Source organism: Lepidochelys kempii, chromosome 1 (genome assembly GCF_965140265.1).
Source record: "Lepidochelys kempii isolate rLepKem1 chromosome 1, rLepKem1.hap2, whole genome shotgun sequence".
Lineage (NCBI taxonomy): Eukaryota > Metazoa > Chordata > Testudines > Cheloniidae > Lepidochelys > Lepidochelys kempii.
In genome coordinates this window covers 229,998,859-230,021,978 of record NC_133256.1, presented here as the reverse complement: position 1 = coordinate 230,021,978, position 23,120 = coordinate 229,998,859, and the positions used below count along the sequence as shown (strand labels likewise).

Here is a 23,120-nt window from a genome sequence, read left to right as displayed (position 1 = left end):
CTGGCTTGGTGCTCCAGTGCCAAGATAGGGATATGGGTTCCGTCTATGGCCCCACCACAGTTAGGGAATCCCATTGCAGCAAAGCCGTCCACTATGACCTGCATGTTTCCCAGGGTCACAATCCTTGATATCAGCAGATCTTTGACTGCGTTGGCTACTTGCATCACACAGCCCCCAAGATTTACCCACTCTAAATTGATTACCGACTGACCGGTAGCCGTCTGGCATTGCAAGCTTCCACAGGGCTATCGCCACTCACTTCTCAACTGTGAGGGCTGCTCTCATCTTGGTATTCTTGTGCTTCAGGGCAGGGGAAAGCAAGTCACAAAGTTCCATGAAAGTGCCCTACACATGCGAAAGTTTCGCAGCCATTGGGAATCGTCCCAGACCTGCAACACTACGCGGTCCCACCAGTCTGTGCTTGTTTCCCGAGCCCAGAATCGGCGTTCCACCGCATGAACCTGCCCCATTAGCACCGTGATGCCCACATTGCCAGGGCCCGTGCTTTGAGAGAAGTCTGTGTCCATGTCCTCATCACTCTCGTCACCATGCTGACATCACCTACTCACCCGGTTTCGTTTTGCCAGGTTCTGGTGCTGCATATACTGCTGGATAATCCGCGTGGTTTTTAATGTGCTCCTAATTGCCAAAGTGATCTGAGCAGGCTCCACACTTGCCATGGTATGGCATCTGCACAGAAAAAAGGCGCGGAAGGATTGTCTGCCATTGCTCTGACAGAGGGAGGGCCGGCTGACGACATGGTTTACAGGGTTGGCTTACAGGGAATTAAAAATCAACAAAGGGGGTGGCTTTGCGAGAAACAGAATGGCCCCCTTAAGGACAGAACTCAAAACTGGGTTTAGCAGGCCATTGATTTTACGGAGGGAGGGAGGAAAAAATGAATACAAAACAAATCTGGTCTATTTCTTGTTCTGAGCCACTTCATCTATCTTTATACATCTTGCTGTCAGCAAACTGTGCAGTATGACCGCTAGCCATCGTTATCTCCTGGGTGCTTGGCAGAAGACAGTACAGTATGACTGCTGGCCATCGTCTTCTGCTGGCTGCAGATTAAAAGACAGTGCACTGCCAGTAGGACTGAACTGCCATGAAACAAAACTTAAAAGGGAAATGACTTGGCTGAATCACTCCAATGTTTGCCCAGGCGCCCCTGACCTCATCGAGGTCGGTTAAAAGAACACCCTGGACTACGTCGACAACGGCTACCAGTCATACTGCACTGCTGCCAAAAGGCAATAAACTGTTGATGTGTAGTAATGCAGTATCGCGTCTGCCAGCACCCAGGAGACATACGGTGACGGTTAGCTGAGTGGGCTCCATGCTTGCCATGGTATGGCGTCTGCACAGGTTACTCAAGAAAAAAGGCGCAAAATGATTATCTGCCCTTGCTTTCACAGAGGGAGGGAGGGAGGGAAGGGGGGGCCTGACAATATGTACCCAGAACCACCCGCGACAATGTTTTAGCCCCATCAGGCACTGGATTTCTACCCAGAATTCAAATGGGCAGTGGAGACTGCAGGAACTGTGGGATAGCTACCCATAGTGCAACACTCCAGAAGTTGACTGTTGCCTCGGTACTGTGGACACACTCCGCCGACTATATGCACTTAGAGCATTTGTGTGGGGACACACAATCGACTGTATAAAAACGCTTCCTACAAAACTGACTTCTATAAATTCGACCTAATTTCATAGTGTAGACATACCCTAAGTAACATGCAGGGCCACCCGGAGGATTCAGGGGGCCTGGAAGCAATTCAGGCGGTGGGGGTCCTTCCGCTCCAGGTTTTCGTGCATAACTAAATTATTCTTCATTCCTTGTATATTGTGGGTTTTTTTATAAAAAAAAACCTGTACCCATGAGACAGTTAAAAAGATACACCCTGCAGAATGCTGGATTCACACTGTAATTCTGGCATTCCCTTTGATCATAAGGCCCAACTGATACAATTTATCAGAACATTATATTGACTTTTAACAAGGACATAAAAAAGCCACTGTCTTAATAAAGAGCGGATTTTGAAGCACCCTTCAAATAATTGAATTCTACTGTGTTGTATCATGAAACTAAATTAAAAAAAAAAATTATTCCAATGTGGTGGCTATCTGATGAGTTAAGGATTGAGTGTGGACTGCCATCTGGTGGTGGTTTTTTCTGTTTGCAAATAACTGACAGACACCCTAAGGAAAAGATAATCTACAGTCATGCTCAAATAAAGCTATTCATTTCAAGTTATTTGCTTCATTGAGATAAGGGACTTTGAAGAATTCACTACTAATCATCATAATCATGGGAAATCCCAAGATTGACATGGCCTCCTTGTCAACTGAGCACCACCCGGATCAATCTCCAGTTAGGTCTTTAAGGTGACCTGGCTAGATATTTAGCTGATGTCTATCATGGGCAATCTTATTGTGTCCCTGAAACTTTTGTCACCCACATGATCACCGGGCTTGTAGTGGCATTCCTTGGTTCCTTTGGAATTTGTTGGTCTTCCATTCTAATAATATGTCAATACTAAGAAAGCGGCCGAAACCAAATTAGTGCTGATGGAGGCAGTTGCTGGGTTCAGCTTCAAATATCCTTGTTTTTGATCTTGTCCTGTCATTTAACATGGAGCAGCTGACAAAGACAATAAGAATCAAAAACGTCAACCCAGCGTTCTTCAGCCTTCCTCAGCATCCACGTTTCACGTCCATAAAATATAGTTGGTTCTATATATCCAAGCTTTATGGCAAGCTTCATGTCACAATGTCCCCACATGACTAAGTCCCTATTATTTACCTTATCCATGTAACAGATGTATAAGCATTTCTAGTATTACCACAGTACCTAAAGGCTGATGCATGGTGCCTTGAAAAAGGGGGCAAGAAGATTGCCGGCAAAGACTGGCCTCTTTTTTGGCATCTTCAGCATGAAGATCCCCGATACAAATTCAAACTCCCCTTTCCAAAAATTGGAAGAGAAGAAGTCAAAGCTAATGGACTTTGCATGTCCAGCTTTACTGGACTAGGTAGTCTGGTATCCTGTCTCAAAAGTGACCAGCACTAGCTGCTTCAGAAAAAGGAGAAAGAAAACCCATTACAGAATACCCTGAATACAGGGGAAATTTCTTCATTACTCCAAGAAGTTCATCTTTGCTTATGTCCTAAAGCATGAGGACTGATCTCCCTTTTATTTTTTTATCCTAGTCTAGCATGGTGGATCTTACTCATACAAATAACTAACTTTTTCTAATCCTCTATACCTTGTAGCAGTGAGTTTCATGGGTTAATTATGTGTTGTTGAATTATGTGATGTGTTCTATCCATTTTAATTTTAAACTGTATTGGCCTAAACTCACCTCGGTACAACTTTAGTTACTTTAATACTGATACACCAGGATTCATTTGACCCTGACCATCCACATAAAGGTCATACACTTTGTAATTTATTATACAGGATGGTTTACGAAAGCTTTTTTTTTAAAACTAACGGACATAATATGAACAAGAATAAGTTTTAATAGATGTAAAACAGCAGTTCTCAAATTCATTTTCAAGAGAAAATGAACTTCTATCAACTTCTCTCCAACTTCTTGGACACAAGCTTCTCTACAGACACTTAGCATGAATGCATGGGACGGAGAGAGGGAAATTACCTGGGGGAAAAAAAGAGGAACGTGAATAACTTTTAATGACTTCTGATGCAAGGGTTGCTGGCAAGTAGTTTAGAACAGAGTTTTGTGAAACTCAATAGTTTTGATTAAATCTGAAACTCAAAGAGAAACTCCAAACGAGCCCAAAAAGTCAAACCCCAGGAGCTGCCAAACTTCACCCTAGTTTGCACACAAACCCATACTTCAGACAATAGCTGAACCTGAAACACAGCTAACCTTTTGAAGAAACTGGCTCAATTTGCATGTGTACAATGAACCCCAAAACTGAGCATGCTCTGTGTGGTTTGGTATTTGTAATGAATGATTCCTCCAGCTAGACCGGGGTGGGCAAACTTTTTGGCCAAAGGGCCACATCTGGGTACGGAAATTGTATGGCGGGCCATGAAAGCTCATGAAATTGGGGGTTGGGGCGTGGGAGGGGGTGAGGGCTCTGGCTGTGGGTGCGGACTCTGGGGTGGGGCCAGAAATGAGGAGTTCAGGATGTGGGAGGGGGCTCAAGAAGCCTCCGGATGGGGTGCGGGCTCTGGGGTGGGGCTGGGGGGTTGTGGGTACAGGAGGTTACTCCGGGCTGGATCAGAGGGATTTGGAGGGTAGGAAGGGGATCAGGGCTGGGGAAGGGGGTTGGGGTGCAGGAGGGGGTCAGGGGTACAGGCTCCAGGCGGCGCTTACTTCAAGCAGCTCCCAGAAGCAGCGGCATGTCCCCCCCTCCGGCTCCTACGTGGAGGCACAGCAGGCGACTCTGCACACTGCCCAGTCTGCAGGCGCCACCCTTGCAGCTCCCATTGGCCGCAGTTGCCAGTCAATGGGAGCTGCAGGGGCAGTGCTTGGGGCAGGGGCAGTGTGCAGAGCCCCCTGGCTGCCCCTACATGTAGGGCCCAGAGCGGGGACATGCCGCTGCTTCCAGGAGCCACATGGAGTGGGGCAAGCCCCCGATCCTGCTTCCCAGCTGGAGTGCCAGAGGGGGGCAAGCCCTTGATCCCACTGCCCAGCAGGAGCTCGAGGGCCGGATTAAAATGTCTGGAGAGCTGGATGCAGCCCCCGGGCTGTAGTTTGCCCACCCCTGAGCTAGACTATAGTTCAGAACACAACTCTAACTCTTGGACTGTTCCAGTTCAAGGCCCACATCCTGAAAGTTGATCGATGCAGGCACACCAAGATGCCTGTGCAAAGTCACTGGAATTTCACATGGGCACGTGTCTGTACAGGCGGATCAGACTGCAAGATTCAAGCCTAAGCCTGTATTGAGTGAGAAATAACAGGCCAGGTTCATCTCGGAGGTTCAAACTCCACTGACTTGGAAGGAATTACTCTGGTGTGTCAGAGAGCAGGATTTGGCCCTTTGTACTTATATTACCTTACCACAAGGATGCTGGAATCAAAAGTAAAATATGGGAAGTTATAACTGAGAGTCTGACTTAAATGTAAAACAGCAACAGCAATAAAGGGATAATAAATTGTATTTATGGGACACTCATACTTTATGTACTTGGATGCCATAAAGCATCTCAAATAAAAAACTGCCCAAGAAGATCAAAAAGGCAACACAGCCCAATAATCAAAGAGATCTATGGAACATTAATATATGCCTCAATAACCCATCAAACAACCAGGATACACATAGCTCTCATAGAGGAATATAGATATCATATATACTATTTATAGGTGCAAATTTTAAATGATCTTTTGGCTAACATCAAGGCTTCAATCCTAGTCTTCATGCAAAACTCTCACTGAAGTAATGGGATTTTTTCATGAATGAAGACCCCAGCCACATGCATTTAATACCTGTTGAGTCCTCTGCCCCATAAGCATGTTTTTAAGTCCCACTGACTTCAAAGATAAACACATGCTTAAGGGCTTTGCTGAAGCAGTGGACATGGCACTGGTCTTGGAGACAGGAGACCCCGAGGTTTAGTTCTTAGCTACCACGGGCCTTTGTGCAGGTCATTTCACATCTGTTTCCTCTGCTAGCCCTTTGTCTGTTTTTACACTATAAGCTTTTCAGGGCACAGGCTGTCTCTTACTCCGAGTTTGTACACCTAGCACAGTGAAGACCTGATCATAGTTGAGGCCTCAAGGTGCTACTGGAATATAACTAAAATAATAATGATTTGATTTGAAGACTGTATTGTGCATTTGCAGGGAGATGCATTAATGATCTAGCAGGTCATTTCTATCTCGAATTTCTAAGCTCCTATAAAATTCAAAGTTACTAATTTAACCCCTTCATCTTAACTCAACCAGAATATAGCTCTGGCAGAGTAAAAGACACCGTTACTGCCAGATCTGGCAATGGTACCCAAAAGCCCCATTCTGTTCAACAAAGTAAAAGAGAATTATCAGGAACTTTCCTAACAAATTCCAGGATGTCTTGTGATTTTTGTCTGCATTTACAATGTCTCATTGTATTATGGTTGTCTACCCAGAGGTCTCTGAACATGGTCTGACCTGATATTCATACAAGCACTTATGTTCATTTTAGTGTGGTAATGCATGAGTCCCACTGGAGACGTTAAATATGGAATGATAGTCTTAACCCAAAATTTCTAGCTTGGTGCCTTTAAAGTCCTCGATTAGCAAGTGTCGGTACAGTTTCCAATACAGATTTCTCAGTTTTGTAATCACAAAACCAGTGGCCCACATGCACCAGTATCAGAGGTGTGTGTTTTAGCTTAACACAGTCAATAAGCCACCACCAGTTGAAAGAGACTTTTATCCTAGTGATTAGAATACCGAAAAGGTTAGGTTTGGTCATGAGAAAGACACAGCTGTATGGGTCCTAACCTGGAGCATCTGAAATGCTGTTCATGTTGAATGCAGCCAGCTCCAAGCCAACAGACACAGATTTGGGAACATTCTATACCGGAGACATGTACTGAAAGAACTACAAAAATGGGGAAATTGCAGCATCATAATTTTTCACCTAAACTTACAAACCATCTGCGGAGGAGGTAGGGTGACCAGACGTCCCGATGTTATCAGGACTGTTCCAATATTAGGGGCTTTGTCATATAGGCAAAATATTCCCCCCCGCCCCCTCCCCCATTCTGATTTTTAACTATCTGGTCACCAGAGGAGAGTGGAGGGAGTAATTTAAAACTGACTTGCAGAATTCCTGCTATATCCAGTACTAGAAAAGAACCTTAGACACTACTGACTCCATGAAGATCAGAATAAAATTCTGTGAGCTGGATCTCAGCTGGTGCAAATTGGTCTAGATCCTCTGACTTCAGATGAGGATTTGGCTCAGTTCATTGGGGGTGAAATCCTGGCCCCACTGAAGTCAATGGCAAAATTCCCCTTGACTTCAGTGGAGCCAGGATTTCACCGGTGGATTTTTCCAGCAGGGGATTTGGCTCAGTGCTGCTTTATTTCACAGTCTGGGGAGTGTTTGGGCCTCAGGGATTAGAGTTCTGAACACTGATCACTTGGGAGCCACTCCCACCCACCCACATTTTACTGCAGAGCCATCTGAGGGACGTACCAAGCTGACGTACAGAAGGATGCAACAAGTAAACACCAGTTGTGAAACATGATTTACAATAGCTCAACTGTGACAGAACTTGTACCATTAGACTGGGAAGGAAAAAAAGTTTAAAGTTAGTCATTAATTTTTGTTTTGTTTGTGTTTATTATTCCACGCTAGATATCTTTATCGTAGAGGCTCAAACAAAAACAAGTGATGCCAATGTGTGACGGGGTTGATAATTCATGGCATGAGTAATCGCTCCACTGCAAGAGTACAGATAAGCACTCAGTAAGCTTTTCCCAACTGATTTAAAAGTTACCTCACACACATTACGTGTCTGCCTGCTTGTTTATAAATCTTTGATGTGGATGCCTGGCTGGCATGTCGTGCCTGACATGTGAACTGTACAAAAAGCGGTTCACAGGTTATTATAGCTTTACCTTTAATATCTCCCCTAGCAGATTTTTCACACTTCACAGATGTAGTAGTTAATGCTGCTTTCAAGGCACAGTGCATAACCTTTGTTCAACCTGAACTCCTTTCCAGCTGTTACTGCACTGAGTCTATGCTACTCTCCATATTGAGAACCTTATTGCCAGTGATTTCCTCAGGAAAGCTAATACAGAGGTTTAAAGATTCTAAACTCCAAATCAGCACACACTGAGGTACACCCCATTTACGTGAACATTTAGGATGCCCTTGTTAAAACCTTTGGACACATGAGATCTTAGATGAAAGCAGAGCCAGCCAGCACTCTTGAAAGTGCACTTGAAAATTTCCATTCAGGTCCCCATCTTCAAAAGGGCAGTGAAGAAAATGCCTCTCTTCTACTCTAGTCTTGTCTATTTAGTGTGCACGCTCTTCATGTATGCATAGCACCTGGTACAACAGGGCTCTGACCTCGGCTAGGGGCACTAGCCGCTACTGTAATAGAAATAATAAATATAGAATAGAGCCAGCTGGCTTCAGACAAGCTAGACAGCTGCACTCTGTGCAGTGGAGTGAGACTGGCCAGCAAGCTACAAAGGGATTGTCACAGTTTCGGCGTTAACTGCACCTTTGATATCCGCCTTGGCTTTCTTCAAGGGCACCTGCTCAAGGTTCAGGCTTCCAGCCATCACCTATCACCCTCCCTCCAGACTGGAGGTTTAGACTTGCAGTCCCTCTGCATTTCATTGTGATTTCCCCAGCAGGTCTGACTCAGGTTGGGCACTTCTGGTTAACCTTTCCCTGGGGGCCACAACAGTTCATAGCAGTTACCAAACAGCCTTCACCAAGCAAAATACGTTTATTCTTTTGGGTAAAAGCAGTACAGAGAAAAATATGAAAAAACAATAAACATTCCCTATGCTATAAATGTTCCTTGTGCTAAAAGCTTACCAGAGGTCACCCATCAGTTTTATGCAGCCTTGTAAACCAAAGTCCTTCCAACCCTACTGCAAAGGTTGGGGCCCCCCCTTGGAGAGAGGGTCCTGTCTGTTTACTGAATCAAAAGAAAGCCCTGTGTCAATTTAAACTCAGCCTTTTTATACCAAAAGCCTCTTCTTTGTCTGGTGGTCGCAGGAAGACCCAGTTTGAACAAGTATCTGCTAGCCAACCAAGGGGTACCTCACTATAAGTGTTTTATGTTTCAGCGACTAGCCTTAATCACCCTCACTCCTACACAGTTTTTAGTTCCTCCTGGAGGAGCTGTGCAAACCCTCCTCTCCCCTACTCCCAGAGCAGCACACCATCCCTGGTCCACAGTGACACACAAAAACTTTCATAAACTTCACATAATGTGGTTGCTCTAAATCACTGCAGGAAGTTGCAGTATCTGTCACAGCTCCCCCATAAAGTAGTAGTTATTAGTAAAGGTGTCTGTTTGGTGCCCTAGAGGTACCCACTGGCTTATTTTCTGGACTGAGCATCAGTGACCAAATTTGCATTTCCTTCCCCATGAATCACTTCCACATCATAAGCCTGGGGCATCAGGCTCTACCATAGCAATTTGGCATCTGTCCCTTTCATCGCATGCAACAGGATGAGTGGTCAGTGTACACAGTTAAATGTCAATCAAACAGAGACGGCTGGAATTGCCTGGAGGTCCACACTGTAGACACACATTCTTTTTCAATTGTTGCATGGTATTCTCTGTTGGGGAAGCAACTTCTTGCTCCAATACTCAAAGGGGCATCTCCCCACTTTTCATAATTTTGCACCAACACAGCCCGGTGTCAGAGGTGTCTGTGCACATCATAAAAGGCTGTCGAAGCCTGGGCTTACCAGAATCAGATGATTTTACCAGAGAGGATGTACCTTCCCACTCAGCCCGCATTAAGTCTACAACGACAATAGCCTCCTCCCATGGAGCGGATTAAAAGAAGAGAATCTTGTGGATTGCTAAAGAACCTCATGATAGGCAAATAGCAGGTATGATAAACATTTATCCCAGTCACCAGGGTGTTGGTCCACAGAAATGGTCAACATCATTTTAAAGGTTCTGTTAAATCTCTCTACCAGCCCCTATGTCTGGGGGGTAGGGAGATTAACAAAAGTGCTGAACCCCACATTTCTCCCAAAAACCTCCACGTAGGGAAGACAACTTTCACCCTCTGGTCAAAACCTCAGGGGGAAACCTGACCCGGCTAAATATTTCTAGCAAAGCATCAGTCACATTGTCTGCCTCTATAGAGGACAGGGCTAGTGCTTCTGGTCAGCGGATGGTGTGATTTACTACCACCAAAATACACTTTTTCCGCAGACAAGCAACTTTGCTAAGGGGCCCACAATGTCCACAGCGATCCTCTGAAAGCGTTCCTCTAGGACGGGAATGAGGAATTAGGGCACCCTTACCCTTGTCCTGGCCCTTCCCCATTCTCTGGGATGGGTCACAAGATTCACAGTATTTCTGTACTCAAAAACCCAGGCCAGTGGAAATCCTGAAGTGCATGTATTCCCCTATGCCCTGAGAAGGATATATCATGGGCTAGGCCGAGTAGCCGAAGTCAGTACTTTTGTGGTGCTACCAACAGTCTCCATATTCTCCAAGGCTCAACATTCTTCGGGGGACCTCCACGCTCTACAGAACAGCCCCATATCCCCCAGAAACCTTTCTAAGTGCCCTCCTGTCCCGGGGCCACAAGGGAGTCAGCTGCAACCACCCTAGGTTTTTCTAGGGTAGGGTCAGTCAATTGTTCCTGCTTGATTTGCATATCAGGAGCTGGGAGGCTAGGCTCAGCCTGCTTCCTGGGACCTGCTTCCCCACCTCTGAGGTCAGTTTATCAGCAGGACCCAGCTCAGCCCCAGGGCATGCACTCAGTGTCAGGCACCAGCACAGAGCTGCCGCTCCGCCTGTCGGCTTTCAGATCAGAGTCCGAGCCAAAAGCTGTTGTCAGGGGTGCTGGAACGGAGGGTCCAGGGGGCCACAACCCCAGCACTTTTTGCCTGCCTTAAAGGAAAGACGGTGGAAGGGGGCGGAGAGGAGTGACCGGCAGGCAGGGCTGGGGTGGGGGTGGAGGGAAGAGAAGCGGGGCTGAGGGAGGGGCCACCATTTGGGTATCGGTTGTGCTCCCACTTCTCTGGAGCTTCTGGTGCTCCTGGCTGTTTTGTGCCTTTGGCTCTGAGAAATTACATAAGTGGCTTGGGGCCAAGCTTCCCCAACAAGACCTCTACCAGCAGCTGGGAGTGCATGCCAACATCCTTAGGTCCCTGACTGTCACCCAATTTCAGATAGATCTGAGTTGCCAGGATTTGGAAAGAAGGTTCCCATTTTTCCCTGAATGGTTAAGAGTCTATAAGGGATAGTTCTCGAGTGGTCCACCATCCTAGGGAGCACCAGAGTTGCTTCAGTCCAGTATCCCTCCATCCCTCGGCCTTTTCCCATCCACCTCAACCAGGAAAGAATGTTTTGTTGAGTTCCCTTTGGAGGCTGAACAAGTCAGATTTACTGACTGAACCATCAAGGCCAGATCTGGTTCTGTTGCAGATGGGGCCAATGCGACCTGCCAGCGCTGCAGGTTACTACCAGCCCCTGGTCTATCCAGCACAGTATAGTGGCTCTGCAGCTCTTCTTATACTAGGCTGCTGGGCCCTGATTGTCACTCTAGAGTAGCTTGGAGGACCATCTTCACTGCCCTTTTTTGGGGCGAAGCGTGGCAGGGCCTGGTATATTCCGTCACAGTGCCCTATTTCCGTATGGGTGAAAATATCTAGAGCCTTCTACAACAGCAACGGAGTCAGATACCGTACCATGTCCTCCTGCCCTACCTTGCTCAACTCACACTCCATTTTGAAATCCATCCTTCTTACCCCCTCCCTAAAGCAGGGAAATAATCTGGAGGTGACCCAGCCGGGATAGACACATGGAGTCTGCCTCCACCTACTGGAGCGGAGTTTTGCAGGTGCAGTCTCTCCACACTGAGCAGATATTGATGCTCCTTCTTGCTCTCTCTCCTCCCTTCCTGATTGTCCTCCTCTCTCTCATGCTGATGCTGCTTCTCCTCATCCGCTCTCTCTCCGATTCCCAATCCGCAAGCGCTGGGCTTCCAGATGCAGTCTTTCCCTCTCCAGCTGTAGCTTCTTTTGCTCTGACCGTCAGTCTGTCCACAATTCCTATTGTAGCAGTGTGTTCAGTCTGGAGGCAGCATGGTTGCAGCCTCGGACAGCCTCCTCACTGCTTCCTTTTAGGGAGGTGTCTTCAAGAGTTCTCCCTGCCCATTGGATTCTCTGCAAGTGGAGTGGGCATTCCCTGTGTTCCTGCAGCATCACTCTTTTTCCAGTCCTCAAAGTATATCAGTAGATCCAATTGACTAGCTGTGCCTTTGTCCACTCCTCAGCATTGAGCTGCCTTTCTTTGCATTTCTCAACCAGCTGACTTTTTTTTAAGCTGTTCATAACTTATTTCCCCCCACCCTCCCATCTCTCTTTTTGCTATCCCTTTCCTGAAAAGAGGAGGATTTTCTCTGGGCTTTTCCTTTCTACACTGCTTGCACTCAGTGCTGCTGTTGGCACTTTACTGGCAATTCCCCATTGTCATAGACAGCACACGCTACCACCATACAGGCCACAGTTTCAGGATCAACTTGAACCTTTGACCTCCCTCCCGGTCTTCCTTGAGGGCTAAGGTTTCAGTCTCCCAGCCACCACTTATCTCGGGCAGAGACCTAAGTCTCTCTCCTCCAGACCAGGGATTTAGACTTTCAGTCCCTCTGCACTTCACTGTGATTTCCCCAGCAGGGTCTGACCAAGGTCCAGCACCTGTGGTTAATCTCTCTCCAGAGGATACAATAGTGTGTACCAGTAACCAAACAGCCTTCACAAAACAAAATACATTTATAAAAGCAGTACAGAGGGGAAAAAATGTTCCTATACTTGTGCTAAGAGCTTACCAGAGGCCACCCATCAGTCTTATGGGCCCTTTTAAGCCAAAGTCCTTCCAACCCTTCTGCAAAGTTTCCCAACCCCCACCCAAACAGAGACTCCTGTTTACTGAATCAAAAAAAAAAAAAAAAAAGCCCTGTGCCAATTTAAACTCAGCCTTTTTATACCAAAAGCCCCTTCTTTGTCTGTTGGTGGCTGGAAGACCCAGTATCTGCAAGCCAACCAAGGGGTGGTACCTCTCTGGAGGTGTTCACAGTGTTAATGATTAGCCTTAATCACCCCCTGCGGTTTTTAGTTCCTGGAGGAGCTGCGGTAACCCGCCCCGGAGTTCCATACAATCCCGGGTCCACAATGATACATAAACCATTCATAAACTTAAAACAGTATGGTTCCCAAAGACACTGCAGGCACTTGCAATATCTGTCTCAGGTACCTTGCTCCACATTCACCCAGACAGGGAGTTTAGGTTTACCAGGGTCCCAGTTATACTATGCACAGTTTATACCAGAGCTGTTTAAAAAGGCTACTAACTTCAACTGCTGTTAAAGTAAAAATAGGACTGGTATTTGTAATGTCCTGGGGATAAGGTGGGTAGAATAGGTAGAATAGGATAAGGTGCACTATAAGGTGGGTAGAAAGCTGGCTAGATTGTCGGGCTCAACGGGTAGTGATCAATGGCTCCATGTCTAGTTGGCAGCCGGTATCAAGTGGAGTGCCCCAAGGGTCGGTCCTGGGGCCGGTTTTATTCAATATCTTCATAAATGATCTGGAGGATGGTGTGGATTGCACTCTCAGCAAATTTGCGGATGATACTAAACTGGGAGGAGTGGTAGATACGCTGGAGGGGAGGGATAGGATACAGAAGGACCTAGACCAATTGGAAGATTGGGCCAAAAGGAATCTGATGAGGTTCAATAAGGATAAGTGCAGGGTCCTGCACTTAGGACGGAAGAACAATGCACAGCTACAGACTAGGGACCGAATGGCTAGGCAGCAGTTCTGCGGAAAAGGACCTAGGGGTGACAGTGGACGAGAAGCTGGATATGAGTCAGCAGTGTGCCCTTGTTGCCAAGAAGGCCAATGGCATTTTGGGATGTATAAGTAGGGGCATAGCGAGCAGATCGAGGGACGTGATCGTTCCCCTCTATTCGACATTGGTGAGGCCTCATCTGGAGTACTGTGTCCAGTTTTGGGCCCCACACTTCAAGAAGGATGTGGATAAATTGGAGAGAGTCCAGCGAAGGGCAACAAAAATGATTAGGGGACTGGAACACATGAGTTATGAGGAGAGGCTGAGGGAGCTGGGATTGTTTAGTCTGCAGAAGAGAAGAATGAGGGGGGATTTGATAGCTGCTTTCAACTACCTGAAAGGGGGTTCCAAAGAGGATGGCTCTAGACTGTTCTCAATGGTAGCAGATGACAGAATGAGGAGTAATGGTCTCAAGTTGCAGTGGGGGAGGTTTAGATTGGATATTAGGAAAAACTTTTTCACTAAGAGGGTGGTCAAACACTGGAATGCGTTACCTAGGGAGGTGGTAGAATCTCCTTCCTTAGAGGTTTTTAAGGTCAGGCTTGACAAAGCCCTGGCTGGGATGATTTAACTGGGAATTGGTCCTGCTTTGAGCAGGGGGTTGGACTAGACGACCTTCTGGGGTCCCTTCCAACCCTGATATTCTATGATTCTATGATAACACCCTTCGTATTCTTGACCTGGGTTTGGCAATAACTAGATATGAGAATGCTCCTGATAATTCAAAACTGGTCTCAATCTGAACTCAGTGCATGTCAGGACAGGATTCTGGGAGTTATGGCAGTACTGCGTGGATATAAGGACTTGTCTACACACAGAGAAGTGGCTTAACTTACACTGGTTTAGTTCAAGCAGTACAACTTGTGTGTGTGGACTCTCTCATACAGGTTTAAAACTGATTAAATGGAGTATAGCTTGCATGTGAACATTTACAAGCACAAGCTATTTTGCAAGCACAAGCCAAATTGATATAAACCAGGTTTAAATTGATGTGAATGTCCACATATAGCACTGCACTGGTTTAACCAGATCAATACGAAAATCATATCTTTAATTATTATATCAGTACAATGTCACATGTACAACCAGGCCTAAAACAGCAGATAAACAGGATCAATAAAGCTCATAACTACTTCAATAAGACAAACTCCAGATCACCACTGAGGAAGCTCTTCAGTGACTGCTCTCCTCCAGATTTTTCCAGATAGTTTTTGGTTTTTGTTTTTTTTTGGGGGGGGGGGCAGGTGTGTGTGTGTTGCAAGATATTTTGTTGCTTTTGGGGGGCAGATAAAACACCACATCAGAACTAAAGTTAATTTTAAAAAATGCTCCCACCCTCCCCCCAAAAAATAATTGTGGAACAGTCTGGTAGGTGTTTGGGAGGGATGTTTTGTGAGGGCAGGGGTTATTGGTCAAAATTCAAAATTAACTGAATTTTAAAAAACTTAAAACCAGGTCTAATGACAACATATTGTTGTGACACAAATATCAGGCTATCATGACCTAACAAGTTTGTCCTTCAAGACAAGCTCTTACAGAGCACAATTCTAAGACACCTAGGGCCAGATTCTCAGCTGGGGTAAATAAATGTAGTTCCATTAACTTTACATCACCTGAAGATCTGGCCCCTAGTTTTCATTAGCATGATGGGAATCTTTTTCAACCCAAAAAAGAAAAGAAAAGAAAAGAAAAGAAAAGAAAAGAAAAGAAAAGAAAAGAAAAGAAAAGAAAAGAAAAGAAAAGAAAACCTAAGGGCTTCTCTTTTGTCAGCATCGCATACAGAAACTGCATTACTGTCCCTTCTCCCATTTCTTTGATCAGCCTCAGTAATTATCCTGTGTTCAGTTGAACTCAGGAAGCTTTAACCTGTATGCAGCTGTCTGGGCCAGCAAAAATTAATATTGGACTTATCCTAACAACATTCCCAAGACCAAGGGGAAGCAAGGACACAGAAATAAAAAAAAAATGCAACAATCTTAAATCAAAATACAGCGATGAACATCAGTAGGGTTTGCACTGGTGTAACTGGTGACAAAATCTGACCCAACAGTGAATGGCACAGTTGAAACTAAAGACAGAAGTTGTCCTAAACCAGCTTACATTTGTCCTGTAATAGAGAAAACTCTGGCAGTTCTGAATTAGAAGAATACACAGCACAAGGTTGCCTGGAATGTGGGGATCACATCCAGTTTTGTTACATGCTTCCACTTATTATTTAGATGCTGTTCTTACCTCTGCAGCTAAGTAGTTCCCAGTGGCTAGATGTTTAAATCTGAACAAGCTATTCCACTGTCCTGCCCCTCCACGGCATGGATCATGATGTACAACCTACAGACAGAAATACAGATTATTAGTCATACCAGCCATCGTGAGGACCACACAAATACAGCCCATTCAGAGAAACTGCTGTCTTCATTATGCTGAAATACTAATTGTACTATAGCTATTGGGGTGCCACCCTCCAGGATTGCCCTGGAGTCTCCAGAAATTAAAGAATAATCTTTAATGAAAGATTATGTCGTGTGATGAAACCTCCAAGAATACGTCCAACCAAAACTGGCAACCCTAACAGCTAATGCTGTCAATATTCTTTACAACGCATATTCCATGATGATAAAATATTTTACTACAGGGTGAAATTATATGCTTACACTGAATCTGCCACAGATCATAACTACTTACATTTATATTTCACTGCTTGCAAGGAAATGTGCCTCCTATAATGTGTGAATCTAGAGTTACTCCATTTAATCCAACAGAGTAAATGGAACTACTCCACATTTACATGGGTATTGCTAAAATCAGATTACACTGTGTCTCCTTCTCTTATTAAAAATTTCTGTTGCTGAAAGAGAAGTTGGTCCAATAAAAGATATTACCTCAGCCACCTTGCCTCTCTCATATCCTGGGGCCAACATGGCTATACCACCAATACAAACAATAAAAATTGCATAGCACTTTTTGCAAAAAATCAGGATGCTCTGGATATAGGACCCCCGGATAATTACATTCTGTCTGGCCAAATCTCCTCACTGTCAGTTGAGCTAGCCAGGGTATTCTTTCCTTTATGTCTTCCACGGTTTTATAGTGTTACTAACTACTTTCCAGTTTGGTGTTGCCTTTTTTCTCATTAACGAGTTAAGTGATCTCTAGATATGCAGGGCCCACTCCTGCAGTCCCTACCCAGGCAAAAATGTGGGTTTGCTCAAAAAGCCTTTTGTTTTCACAGTGTAAGGTTTGTCTAGCAGTTTAGGATCCTTGCACAGGATGGAAGTAAAGGTTTTAAGACCTATCAATTGCCCCATATTCTTCTATCAAGAACAAAAACTCCTGCTAATCTTCTAGGCCCTAATTCAGCAAATCATTCCTATTCAGCAAAGCTTAACTGTAAGCACATGATCTGCTGAAGAGGAATGGTCTGAATCAATTTGCTGAATTAGGGCCCTACTCTATTGCCATGTGTCATTAATGGCAAATATGTGCATCCATGAGATTCCATATATACCTACCTTGCCAGGTCTGAATTTGACCCTCCATTACTTTGCTTCTGTGCAGCTATCTATGCCAAGAAAACATCTTCTCCCCCACACAACTGTAGCAATAAAGCATCTCTTAAATGTTCATCCTACACAAACTGCTTCATAAAAACAAGAATAGTTACTGGGAGGTATATGGCGATACTATGGCCAGGAATGATGCATTTTTACTGAGCACTGCCCTTTGCATCCTAAAATATTTATAATGGGCAAAAATACCTCTATTTCCCACAGTGCTTTAGAACTTGTTGCAGAAGTGGCTGACTGACGCAATGTTGTACGAAGGAAAATATGTTGTTTCTTCTCATATTCATCACAGGTCAGAAACTTCTCTTGCTCTGCATGGAACAGTCTAACAACATCCCCCTAAAGGAACAGGGAAGGGAAGTATTACCAAATGGAAGACAAGGCGATTGGAAATGCCGGGCCAGAGTTTGATCCATATGAATCCAGAATCTGAGCCACATGAATCCACGTGACTTTTCACTGCTGTAAGTGGGACCTTTGACTTTTTTTTTCCTGTTGCTGGGGACTCATGGAAAGGGGAGAACACATCCTGGTTTTGCAGGATGTAGACAGGTTATGACTCAAAAGTCTATCCTTACAGAAACCCTGTGAAACGTTAATGAAAATAAAATCTATTTCAAAGCATGACAGTGAAAAGATGACAAGTCAACCTTGGGGTGATTTTTAAGTTTAAGGAATTTTTTTAACTGGTTTTCTATTTTTGATTAAACATAGTTAGTGCTTGGTGAAAATGAATAGCTGGCAGCACACTCTAGAAGTGTGAATAAGGCATATTGTAGCCAGGGGTTATACACGCTTCCCCTTCACACAGTTCTGCCAATGCACCTCAACACAGACAGCAATACCCAGTTATTCCTCTTCTAGGCCTTTTCTAACACAGATTGCTAATTATGTTGAATTGAGCGTTGGTGCTGCGATGATGGAGAGTCATGTTCACTGCAGAGCTTGCCAAATTGCAAGGCCTTGAAATCTTAGATGCTTTTGACCCTATTGATCATATTCTTCTTCTTAACAACTTATCATTTGCTTTTGCAACTCTGTCCTCTCCCAGTTCTCCTTTTGCCTATCTGATTGTTCCAGCAATGTCTGTTTCAATGGGGCCTTCTCCGTCTCCCCTATCACTTTCTGGTAGTGGAGAGGGGGCTTGATCTTCTTCTCCTCTCCCCATTCTATTTTTAGGGGATCTCACGGACTCACCTGGCTTCAATTACCATCTTTATGCTCCATTCCTGACCTGTCCTCCCCTCATCTCAGCATCTCTCTCCCCGACATTTCCTCATGGATGTCTTAGCGTCAACTGGAACTAAATCTGACTAAAGCTGAACTCTGGATCCAATCCTCCACTGTCTTATACTTTGTGTGGTCATTTACACCTCTGCCAACTGCATGTAAACTGCTAGAAATTCTGATCTGGCATCATGTCAAGTGGCCTAGGAACAAGTGTAAATTACTGCATAAGGTTCCAGGGTAGGGGAGGATCAGGACCTTGGTCTCTCTCCCGCAAAACTTTACACACTCCCTGCACTTTTTCTGTCCTCCCTGCTACTCAGTGTTAACTTTGGCTCCTCCTTCTCCTTTGCCCCACACATCCAAGCTGCATTGAAGTCATGCTATTTCTTCCTCCTCCACAACATTTTAAAGCTTCCACCTTCTCTCTCCGCCCACCCAGCTCAAAATTCTTATTCCAGCCTCATCACCTCCCATCCTAACTACTACAACATCCTCCTCTCAGCACTCCCTGGCACCTGCATTGCCCTCCACCTCTCCAGATCAATGTCCTTGCCTGTTGTAACCCCTCTTTCATTCTGAATCCCTCCAGCGGTTTCCCCTTTTCTACTGCGTCAGACTCCAGCTTCTTGCTCGCACTTCACAAGTCTACCCCTCCATGTTTATTGTTGTTTGTTATACTGCTCCTGCGTCCTGCCCCCTCTGCTGTGCTAACAATGTCGGTCTCCAGCACCCGCTTCTTCCAAAGGCATCTTCCTGCTGTCCTCCACCTCTCCTGTAAGCATGAAACACCCTCCCCAAAAACAGTTCTGTAAAGCACCTATCCTTCTCCCTCACATTCCTCCTCAAAACCCACTGCCACCATGAAATTGCCTGTTGATAATGGCTAGTTAGGGAGCATGTGGGGACTACTGCTATTAATTTATTTAAAATAAAACTGTAAGCGATTCAGAACTCTCAAGTTGTGCACAACATTCACTTTTATAGCATCATCATCCTATATCAGGTGCTCTCACCATCCACGCCCCACTCCCTCCTACTACCGGTTACAGTTGCTTTCTGTATCTTGGATGAAACTAAGAGGGGGAAACTGTTCAAGGTAGAGACTTAGTCGTGTGTTTGTACCATATCTTGCCCTGGGAGTCCTCAAGTTTGATGGGGGCCTTTGGGATATACTACAATACAGACAAAAACTTTAGATTAATCAGTAGTAAGCCAGTATTCTTCCTTTGCATTATTATATAGGAGTGGTGTGGGAGAGTGGTGGAGGATCCTAGATAATGCAAGATAGCTATGGTTGTTTCTGTAAGGTAGTTTTCCGGGTCCAGTTCTTTGTAATATTTCTCCTAGGTGCCATTAACCTGAATATTGCATATCTGTTACAAATTTTGAAATTCAATACAAACAAGATTACAAAAATGTGTGACTCATACTTACTCCTTTAAGAACGTCTTCTCTGTAGCAACTGTATTTCATGAATAAAGTTATTTTCCAGCTTGTGTTGCAATTAACAGCATTTACCTGTTAAAAATATATATACACCTATAGGTTGAGGGTGTTTGTTCTTTTAACACTGATTTAGTCTTTTTAATACATAAAACGGTACAGTAAAATCTTTTTGTTCTGGGCAATGGGGTCCTGGTCCATGAATTGGGTTCCCATATAATACAGTAACACTAATAAATAACAATGGGTGGCAATGATGATGATGAATATAGAGTGGGCCAAATGTTTACGACTGGTTATAGTGCTTACTAACAGGAGACCCTAAAGACCTGATCCTGAGAGGTACTAAACACCCGCCTCACCCATTCACATCAGTAAGAGTGTCAGGTACTCAGTAACTCCCAGGAAGCTGTCAGTGCCTTGCAGAATCAGGCCTGTTTTACCTTTAGGTTATCAAGTAGCTGGGCCATTCTCTCAGGGGTAGTATCAGCAGTGTTAGAGTTGGTGCATGCTACTGGCTTTTAGCTCATGCTGGAGCTGAGCATACCAAAAAAAAAAGGAGGAAGTATACACATTCTGAATTGCCAACTACCCCTCTTAGGCTGAACTCACCTCTTTGCAGCCTGGATTATCTAGCAGTTCTATATTGCTGGCATGCAGAGGCTGCCCCGCGTTGACTGGCATCAGTACAACTTTGTCTCCCACAACTATCTGGAGGCCAGAAATAAACAGCCATTTAGTCACATGTAATTATCCAATAAAATGGAGCAATGCTACACTTTTTAGGGCTCATCGCGGATGATGCTCTTGAACCTATGCCGGGCCAACTTATTCTGAGGACAATTCAGAGACCATGGAATTTTTTTCACCTAGGTAAGCAAATTCATCCCCAGTGAGCAGCTCAAGTTCAAAATGTCATCCCAACAAGTTTCAGCACCCTCAGGAAGCTTGCTGCTTGATTCAGTAGGGATTTGTAGGTGGAAAAATGGCCCTATGAACCTATCAATTCCATGTCTATAAAAACAAACCAATCCAGATAAAAACTGCATTAACTGCTCTTCATTCCCATGTACTGCCAGTCAGATGGTAGGTTAAACTTGGGAAAATAGTCCAGAGTTTGAAAGAAAGATCCCTCTCCAACCCTTGCTATCAGCCAAAATTCTCCATCATTAGGTCTTTGATTTCACAACAGCCTTAGAGGCTTGGGGCCAGGTTTTTTTGTTGTTGTTTTGTTTTTTTGGCCAACATCAGATCAGCCTAAGTGAATGGTTGTTGTCCAATCAGTGAAGCCCCCGGCCTGATCTGAGTTAGAACAGCCTAAGGAGTGCTCTAACTTACCTCAGCTGGCTGTGGGCCCTAAAGGATCATATACCAACTGAAAATCAAATCATGGTCTGCCCCCTGTCCTGAAAGGCATCTACACAATGGGGGGGTGGTGATCACAGATGCCAGCTATGCCAACTGATAGATCCCTCCCTCTTGGAGGAATTGCCAGCCAGTCAGCTACAGCCAGATTCCAGCTCTTGTGCACTGCCAGAACTACACAAAACAGCCAGATCTGGGGAAAACAACATGGAAAACAGTCTCCAACCTAAAAAACAACAGATTAGTGTGACAAGAATTCTACTCACACCTAACAAAGGAAATACTTTAAATCCAAGTAGAACAACACTATTAGCCCAGTTCAAACTTTGGTGTTGATGCTTGGATTTGGTTTTGGTGTTCACAGCAAGTCTAAGCACGCATATAGACAAAAACTAGGAAGTGACTACTAAAAATTGTGATCCGTGTCATGAGAAATGCTGAGAGAGCCATGCTTTTTTGGAACACAAACACACAAAGTTGATGTCTGCATTTGCTAACTTAATGCAATTAACACCACATTGGGCCAAATTCATCCTTCATGTAACTCCACTGAAATCAAAGCCAATGAATCTGGCCCATTGGTTGCGGGGTGGGGGGGTGAAAACAGGTTTCGAGTTGTTTAACAATAGTTAAATAAATACTGGTAACAAAACAAGGTGTTTTCATGCTCAGAATACATGTCAAAATCCTAGCAGATCCAAAACAAGGAAGTTTACTAAAGGAATCCAAAACAACGATGAAAAAAAGTGCCTTTAAAGTGCATTACTTATGCAATACATTCCTGCATGCCATGCTTCATACAGACTTTACTTACAGCCATGTAAGAAGTTAAGATCAGACAATTCATAAACCAAAATAAACCATCAGGCTTGTATCCTGCAGAATTGAATCAGGACTTCAAAATCCATTGAAAGTACAGCTGGATTATAACAACAACAAAATTACTGAGACAACACATAACCAAGTATCCCATTTAAAAAAAAAAAAGAATTATTCACTGAGCACCAATATCTGACTTCACATGGGTGTGGGAGGGCCAGAAGTAAGGAGTGGCACATAGCTGTGCTACCCTAGGCACAGATTTGGAAAGGAACTGACTCCTACAAACACCTGAACCAGTTTAGTTTCATTTCTCACTCTCACTTTGTCTCAGTAATTAATTAACGAGCCCCTGGTCTAAACTCTTTCACTTTCTAACCCAAATAGGTATCTTCTATGGTCTGATGCAATTCACCATTAAATCAATGAGAATCTATCCTTCGACTTTAATGAGAGCCTAAATATGTCCCTACAATCTCTGGGCCAGATCTCAGGGTGCAGAGGCTATGGAAAGGTGATTTAACAGGGCATCTGAAGACTCCTCTTGCAAAGACCAACCACCAGATCTATGCAACCCTCTTCTGCCCAGCCCCCTGATGCAGTTGCTAGAACATCTAACTAGACTGCTAGAATGTATTATGTAATATGGTTCAATCACTGTGACAAATATCTATGGAAGTGCTCCAAAGAAGTCAGCGTAACATCAAATTAAAATCTTTTTATTATTATTATTTTTTAAAAGAAAAATCTCACAATGCTAAGCATTGTAAGCCATGAGGGTAATATTTACTTATGCTAACTGAAAATGTGTTGAAATGCAAGTAGGGCATAGGCCTTTAGGCCTAAAGTTTAGGCTTCATATTAGCTAAAGTTAAGTTTGTTCGTATGAGTGAATAAAAAGTATTAATAGTAGTGACACAAGGCATAACCTTGGGTCACGTAGTAAATACGTTTTTGTTCTAACTGGTTTTAGCAAGTGTTGTAGGGGAATTTTTGGATCTTTTGGAATATTGATAACTGCAGAAATTTGCATTGATGCAAATGATCATTATAATGTTGTTTGATAATAGCCAAAAAAGAAGTGGAAGATATTTGGGTTCTGGGGTACAGATAATTAAATACAGCAGCTGAAGAACACATATGGTAGAAAGGTGGATTTA

The 23,120-nt window shown here is 44.4% G+C and overlaps 1 protein-coding gene across 3 annotated transcripts in view; it reads right to left on the bottom strand.

Moving 5' to 3' along the window:
* The window catches only part of ITPR2 (inositol 1,4,5-trisphosphate receptor type 2), a 356,349-nt gene that overhangs the window by 255,864 nt on the left and 77,365 nt on the right, over positions 1 to 23,120 (bottom strand). For 2 of the 3 annotated variants that reach the window (XM_073317588.1, XM_073317596.1), the window contains exons 6-9: positions 20,389 to 20,487; positions 19,768 to 19,851; positions 17,296 to 17,442; positions 15,773 to 15,868 (exon numbers count right to left, since the gene is read on the bottom strand). In XM_073317588.1, coding sequence (XP_073173689.1) covers positions 15,773 to 15,868; positions 17,296 to 17,442; positions 19,768 to 19,851; positions 20,389 to 20,487 — 426 coding nt within the window. Of the gene's footprint in view, positions 1 to 15,772; positions 15,869 to 17,295; positions 17,443 to 19,767; positions 19,852 to 20,388; positions 20,488 to 23,120 lie in introns of those variants that run through there. The other variant, XM_073317605.1, reaches the window with a different exon arrangement.